The sequence below is a fragment of the Lampris incognitus genome, chromosome 3, assembly GCF_029633865.1.
Source record: "Lampris incognitus isolate fLamInc1 chromosome 3, fLamInc1.hap2, whole genome shotgun sequence".
Classification (NCBI taxonomy): Eukaryota; Metazoa; Chordata; class Actinopteri; order Lampriformes; family Lampridae; genus Lampris; species Lampris incognitus.
The window spans coordinates 90069678-90077754 of NC_079213.1; the positions used below are offsets into that span (position 1 = coordinate 90069678).

Genomic DNA, 8077 nt, shown 5'->3' on the forward strand with positions numbered 1-8077 from the left:
AGGCTTCCAGCCTTCCAGCCACTCTCGGCTGCAAGGCAGTGGAATTCAACTGCTAATTCAGCCACTGAGCGAGAGCCCTGACGAAGGGAAAGCATTCTCTTAGCGGCCTTTTTACCTCGAACTGGGTGGTCAAAGATTTTCATCATCTCCTCCTGAAAGTTGGAGTATGAGGAACAGATCGGGGACCGTTTTTCCCAGACTGCCGTAGCCCAGCTGCGTGCCGGACCATGGAGGCAGCCAATCAGGTAGGAAACCTTAGCTCTGTCAGTGGAGTAGGTACAGGGCTGTTGGTCAAAATATAATGAACATTGCATTAAAAAGTCTCTACAGGTTCCCAAATTGCCATCATACGGCTCTGGAGGTGGCACATATGGTTTGCGTGGTGGAGGAGAGGGGCTGCGGACCAACTGGGCAGGCAGAACTGGTTGGGAGGGGTTCAGGGCGAACAGTTGTTGCTGCAGGCTAGCCAGGGCCTGGACCATCTCTGTAACCTGTGAGGACAATGTTTGCAAGACCTGATTATGTTGCCGTCGCACCTGGAAAAGAGCTCGTGCAGCTCTCCTGAGATCCTCCACCAGAGCACAAACCCAGGCCAACCGTTGCCGTATTCCTTCCGCTATATACACCCCTGGCCAGAAGGTATGGCTCTCATCCCGGGACATTCCACCGAGAGTGGAGTCCCGTAAGCTTTCCCAACGATTTCTATGACCATTTGAGATAGACCGTGTCATTAATCCCTCTGTAGTCCTGTTGAAACTCCCTGCTTCCCTTCGCATCCATCCCACCTTTCACGTGTCTCATATCAAACCTGTTCATTCCAGTCCCTTATACCCCACAGCAGCAGCTCCTCCACCACCCCGGATTATTGATGACCATCCTGCTTACACTGTCCGGCGGTTGTTGGATGTTCACAGAAGGTGTCGAGGATTGCAATATCTGGTGGATTGGGAAGGATATGGCCCCGAGGAGCGCTGTTGGATTCCCCGCCGCCACATCCTGGATGCTTCCCTCGTCCGAGAGTTTCACGCCCAGCACCCCGGCAGGCCTAGTCGGGCGCCAAGTGGCGCCCGTAGAGGGGGGGGGGGGTACTGTTACATCTGTCCCTCCTTCCACACCCTCCACCTCAAAAGCTGCTTAACCTGAGCCACTCCCCGAGTGTGTCTCTCTCTGTTTGTGTGCGAGTTGAGAAAGGTGAGCAGAGCCTCACCAGCTGCAGCCCATTCCATAATCAAGCCAACCCGCTATAAAAGACCAGCACTGCCACTTCCACTCTGCCAGATCGCAGCCTCTGATCCATCAGTTCATACTGCTCTGCCTCCAGTCCCTGTTCTTTGGACTTTCACCTGCTCTGGATCCCTGCTCTGCCTGTCCCTCTCCACCACCCACGGTCTCTGCCCCCGGTCCTGTTACCCCAGCCCAAGGAAGCCCAGCCCAATTCCCTCCACTGTGTGTTGTCGCCTTAGCTGGCCCCCTGTAATAAACTCTGAAGTCAGTTGGAAGCAAGTTTTGTGTCTGCGCCTGAGTCCTTCCTGAGTGTCCCGTAACACAAGATTTCTGGTAAAATATGTGACGTTAGATGGAGAGGCTCTTCTCCCTGCTGTTGGATGGAGAGGCTCTTCTCCCTGATCGAGAGGGTGATAGAGAGGCGTTGATTTATTTTTGTTTTGTGTGTGTGTATTAATTGTTAGAATAAGTTTATTGTGCAAAATGTTAGATGTTTTATAAATTAAAACATTGTTACTTTATGTGTTATCTATTTTTACTATTTACAACTAAAGTACAACCATTTATAAAAGGGTTAAACATTTCATGGACAACAAAGGACTGATTCTTTCTTTTATTATAATTAATAATTAAGTGACAGTCCTAAAATGTACAACTATTTACAAATTAGAGAAAAAAATTGCTATTTACAAATTACATATTTAAAATTACATAATTAACATGATTAGCTGAGCTGGAGTCCGTGGCGGTGCTGCTGGGCTGGATGGAATGCCACAAGAAAGACCCTGGTGTCTTCTGGCTACTAGTGGGGACTCATCAAGGGCGGTCCCCAGAGTTTGTTTGGGGGTGCTTGTCTCCTCTGTCCACCACATCATCCATCTACTAGGTTTGCAGGGCTGACAAACGTATTACCGTAAGTTAAAATAATAGGTTTACTTCTCCACGGTCCTCTCTCAGCCGGATATAAATCAGCTGCTGGCTACGATGGCGGCGCATCTCCTCTTCCTCCAGCATGAGGTAAAATAAAATTTAAAAAAGCGGCAGCTCTGGCTCCATAATTTTTCAGTAATTTCCAAGAGTAATCGTGATGTAAGGATAAGGTGACGCAACCAGGAAATCCACCGAAGGCTAGACCGTCTCATTTAACAACCGTTGACGCGGTGTACGGAGTAGCCTCCGGAGGTTTCGGCTTCGTAGACCGCGAAGGCTGCGCCCACCGAAGGATGCAGACCCTGAATTGGGACAGTGAGACTGCGAGGGCGAGCTGACGGATCTCCCCGCATTGGTCAACCCGCGTGACGTGACTGGGCTCTGAAAGGCGATGACGCCGACGTCAACTTCCCGCGACGACGCAATGCTAATATGGAGAAACCGCTAACGGGGAGCGCGAAAAGAAAATTAAAAAAGGAGAAAGATTTAAGAAATTTTGAGAATTTAAAATGGGTACCTCAAATAGGTAGGTTTTTTTGTTGTTTTTTTTTTTACTTCTAACAACTGCTCTGCTAAGGCTACTACTGCCAACGAAGACACCTTAGCTGATGTTGTTGATGATGAAATTTCGTCGCCTGTCGGGAGGGTTGGGACAGCTAGCAACCTGCTGGCTACCGCGTGTGGAGGGAGCTAGTAGCAAGGAACTGCACATCGAGACAGCAGTCAGGAGGACAGCGAGCAGCCTCCAGCTCACAACGACCGCCCTGCTGCGAGCCTCACAACCGCCGAGGGAGCTAGAACACCATCTGAGACTGCAAGCAGCCCGTGTGGCTCCACGCTCGCTCCAGATCCTGCATTGTGGAGACCCATAACCGAGCAGCCCCGAGAGGAGGCGATCCACAGTGGACCTGCAGCCTTCCAGAACCGAGCGACCAAATACCCTGCATCAGTGAGGGAGTCTGGTCTGGGGTGTAGGACCCGCTCTCTTACTAACGATTTACTTCATTGCCGTCTGCAGAATAATCAAATTGGTTCAAGGGAATGGCTACTTTATTCGCCGTCGACTAGCTCTGTTTACTGCCTTGCCTGCAAACTGCTGTCATCGCAAAGCCGACATGCATTTATCAGCGGATTCGGCGATTGGAAACATCCATAGAGGATCGGCGATGATGAAAAGAGTGCAGAACATAGACAAAACATGTTTTCGTTAATGCAGAGGTCTAAACACTTCTGCAGAGTGGACGCAGCTCTTGCCAGATAGTGTGAGGCAGAGCAAAGGTATTGGAAAGAGATACTTAGACGTGTGTGTGGTCGCTGTCATTAAATGTTTGGGAGCGAAAGGACTGCCATTCCGAGGGGACAGCGAACTGCTGCGCTCCGAGCACAATGGAAACTATTTGGGACTACTTGAACTGATGGCAGAGTTTGACCCCTTTTTAAAGGAGCACATCGAAAAGCATGGCAATAAGGGTAAAGGTAAGCCCTCCTACCTGTCCTCAACCGCGTGTGAAGAGTTCATTTCATTAATGGGTGAGATAAGCAAGCTATAGCAGGGGAAACAAGACATGCTAAATATTCCGGTGTAATCGTTGATTCAACGCCAGATTTAGCACACGTGGATCAACTCACGTTTGATTTTCGATTTGTCAGTGCAGATGGCAAAGTGGTTGAGCGATTCATCGGGTTTGAGCTTATCCACAGCCACACAGGTGTTAGCTTAGCTGAAACTGTTATTAATATTGTAACGTGCATGGATAAGTAGACACGTTGGTCCTTGACTAACGGGTCGGACCTTTTAGTCCAGTGTTTCTCAACCGGGGGTACGCGGACCCCTAGTGGTCCGTGGTGTAATTGCAAGGGGTCCGTGAAAATAAAATATCTTTAAAAAAAGATCCTATGTCATTTATAGAAATAGGATTATTTTACTCAAATGTGACTGAGACCTTTACCTACCTAAACTATAAAGGGTAACAGGACTTTTTTCTCTAATTACATCTGTTTCACAAGTGTAATTGATTGTATTTTAATAACAGATCTCGCTCCCGTTTGCATTGTTACAAGTTACTGCATAAAAATTCTGTTGTTACATCTATCTGAAAGTTACTGAATACATGTTCTGTTTTGTTACATCTATCTGAAAGTTACTGCATAAGAATTCTGTTTTGTTAACTATATCTAAGTTACAACTGAAAGCTCTTATTTTTGCCCCAAAGAGTGAATAAATGCTATAATGCAATTTAAAATGCAGTTTCTACTGTTTCTATCAAATTGCAACCCCCCTCCCCCAAGATCAGGTGGAGGGGTCCCCAGGGTAGATCAAAAATACGCAGGGGGTCCAGGACCCCAAAAAGGTTGAGAACCACTGCTTTAGTCGACTGGTTAACGTTGTCGCTTGCGGAGTGGGAGACACAGGTTCGCGTCCCGGCTGTGGCGGTTCCCGGGCTGCCCCCTGAATTTGCTACAATATGGTGTGAAACCTGGGGTTGGACCTGTCAAACTGTCATGGGCAAAGCTATGATAATGCGAGCAACGTGTCTGGCCAATACAACGGACTCCAAGCGCAGTTAAAAAAATTAAAACCCACTGATCCATTATACACCGTGTGCTGCCCACTCGTTGAATATCGTGGGTGTCAATAGCACAGATAATTGCTGCGAGGCGGTCGACTCTTTTTTTGAACTGCTACAGTCTCTGTATACATTTTGCAGCGCCTCAACCCATCGCTGGAATACTCAAAAACAGCGACTATTACGTTACACTTTAAAATCCCTCTGCAATACCAGATGGAGCTGTAGAGCAGACTCCACCAAAGCTCCGAAAGAGAATTACAAGGCAATCAGAGATACATTGGCCAAAATAGCCTCTGACTATGATGAAAAGCCCCAAACCAAATACCAGGCTGCTGTGCTGGTGTCAAAACTTGATAAGCTGGAGACGGTAATAGTGGCTATTTTGTGGGACAGGGTACTGGGCAGGTTTAAAGCAACAAGTGATAAAAGCGACATGGATTTAGCAACTGCTGTTGGTCTTCTGGGATCATTGTGCTCCCATGTTGGCACTCTACGAGAACAGTCTGCAGAGCTGGAAGAGTCAGCACGCTCTGTTAGTGCTACGAGTTTGTTAGTACTGTTAGTACTACGAGTTTGTTAGTACTGTTAGTGCTAACAGTTTGTTAGTACTGTTAGTGCTACGAGTTTGTTAGTACTTTTAGTGCTACCAGTTTGTTAGTACTGTTCGTGCTACCTGTTTGTTAGTACTATTAGTGCTACCAGTTTGTTAGTACTGTTAGTACTACCAGTTTGCAGTGGCGCCCCCAAGGGGTGACCAGGGGTGGCCACGGCCACCCTGATACTATCCCTGCCCCCCTGCTGCCCCCCCACGCCACGAGTCGCATATGCAGAATATGCTTCTGATTATGCATAATATGCTTCTATCTGATATTTTACATTAGGTGCTGTTCATTTAAATCAATAATGTATATTTTTCTTAACTCTCATATTGACAGTTTTCAACTAGCCTATACAGTATACTACAACAGCATCATAGAATTCCCGAAATTCAGCCATGGCTTTTGGTTTTGGTGTGCCACCCCAAGATTTTCAGTTGCCCCATTTGGCCACCCCAATGAAAAATTTCTGGGGACGCCACTGCCAGTTTGTTAGTACTGTTAATACTACCAGTTTTGTTAGTACTGTTAGTACTACCAGTTTGACATTCGACGTGTAAGAAAAAGAAAGAGATTTGCAGACGAGCCTGACGAAGACGGCGAAGTCGTCTTTACTAATGGCAGTCTGAGATTTAAAGTTGCAACATATTATGTCATTATTGACAGACTCACCTCCTGCCGATCAAAACGGATCAATGCTTACACGGATGTGTGTGTGAACTCTTTGGCGTTTTATTTGAGAGGGACTGTGATGAACGTGATGTGGGTGAAAGATCTGCGAAGCTTAGCTCCACCTATCCGAGACCAGGACACATGCTTGGCGGACGAACTCTTACAGTTCGCTCATTTTGTAGAGTGAGACTTCCCCTGCACAGTTGCTGCACATTCTTGAGAGTAATGGTCTTGAGACATTTCCGAATATGTATGTTACACTAAGAATGTTTTTAACATTGCCTGTCTCAAATTGTGAGGGTGAGAGGTTAGTTTCCGTTTTAAAACGAGTAAAAAATGAGCTGAGGACCACAATGTCACAGAGACGGCTTTCTTCACTCTCAATCCTGGCCATCGAACATGAACTTGTTAGAGGTCTTGATTTTGAGGATATTGTGCACCTGTTTGCATATTTAAAGTCAAGAAAGAAGGCCAGTATGTAAGGTCCACCTGCTAAATGAAATCGAGCCATAAAATGATTGTGATTTAGCAGAAAATGTTAGCCGATATTAGTTAAACATGCTCTTACAACTAGGGATGCGCGATATGGATTTTTTTTTTTATTACTCCAACCAATAATTACCTGCTTCTCATGGCTGATAGCTATAAGATAACCAATGATTTCACATTTTTGTATTTCAAAGATAATCTCTGTGGTTTGAAGTTTAGTCTCTCTCCTGTGACGCTGTTTGTACGTTCAAGTGTCTGCTTTATTTTACAGTTGCAGTCAACTGATCTGCTAGATACTGAAGCATCAGTTTACTGTGCGCTACTATACTGAGTTCTATAGGATCAGTTCTATGAATTAAACAAAGCCATATTGAACATTTATGTTCATAATTTCTCTTGAATGCACTTAATGACTAAGATATTTTTTATTATTAAAATGCACTAGATGATGATGGCTGTAATGCGATCATGGGGGGGGGGGGCATTTGAATGTTGTTGCCCAGAGGCACAGTGAAGTGTTAATCCGGCCCTGGTTACGATTAACATGATTTCGGTGACTGTACATGATTTTATTGAGTGTTAATTACTGACCTGATGTATGTCTTTTGTGAATAGATTTGCAAGCGATGACCACCTGATGGCGTTTTGGTTTAGATTGAGCCTTCCATTTAATAGATATAGCTAGTTACTCACTCATTAATAGTTGTTTTCTTACCTTCGTAATTGTGATTGTAGGATGCAGCATGCAACCTAAAGCCCTTGTCCAATTTGCTGGTTGGTGTTGGTATTGTTTATTGGCAAATTCTGTGGACACCTGCTACTTTTGAGCTTTTGGGGCTCCTGCAAAGAATGGGTGTAAAACGGTGCCATCGATAGACCGGAAACACACAAGCAGTATTAGGTAGAATGCGGGAATGATTGTGCAAAGAGCGCATTGGCCGGGTACAATTGGGGAGAAAAAGGGGGAAAATCCCCCCCCCCCAAAAAAAGAGTAGAGGGACACCAGGACTTAATTCGATGTGAAGCGACAGATCATGAGATGTATGTGACAGAACATTGTTTATGTCACTCTTCATATGCATGCATGCTATGCATGATGCTACATGCATGTAGGTGGAGTGGTGTGGTTGTAGCTGTACAGATGTATATGTGGAGTACCCTGCCAAGTATTGCCAGCAGTGAAGCATAAGGGAGGTGGAGTGATGCTCTTCCAAATGAGAGATCCACCACTTGGAAAAAACATGACACTTTGGCTGGACCAAAAAGATCAGCAGTGCCAGGGATCGTCGACAAGCCTTGTCTGCCATGTGGTGTATTCTCCTCAATGCCACAGGATCAGATTCCACCCTCGTCTTTACGGTTTCCTCCTGTCTTAATAAGACAATAAAAGCAGTAATGATGAATAGCCCACACACTTGTTCTTATTTTCTCAATCAGGAAGATAAGCTGCCAGGTCTGAATTCCTTCAATAAAAAAGAGGAACCGCCCAAAGATACACTAGTTACACAGTGGTAATGGTTAAGATCTCTGTATTTACACTCCATTAGGTCGTAGCAAGCTGAGACGCACACACGCACACACACACACACACACACA

The 8077-nt window shown here is 45.8% G+C and overlaps 1 protein-coding gene across 1 annotated transcript in view; it reads left to right on the top strand.

Annotated features, from left to right (window-relative positions):
* Window positions 1-641: 641 nt before the first annotated feature.
* nr5a2 (nuclear receptor subfamily 5, group A, member 2) overlaps window positions 642-8077 on the top strand; it is a 92292-nt gene continuing 84856 nt past the window's right edge. The window contains exons 1-2 of the mRNA XM_056276852.1: window positions 642-682; window positions 4938-5091. Coding sequence (XP_056132827.1) covers window positions 642-682; window positions 4938-5091 — 195 coding nt within the window. The remainder of the gene's footprint in view (window positions 683-4937; window positions 5092-8077) is intronic.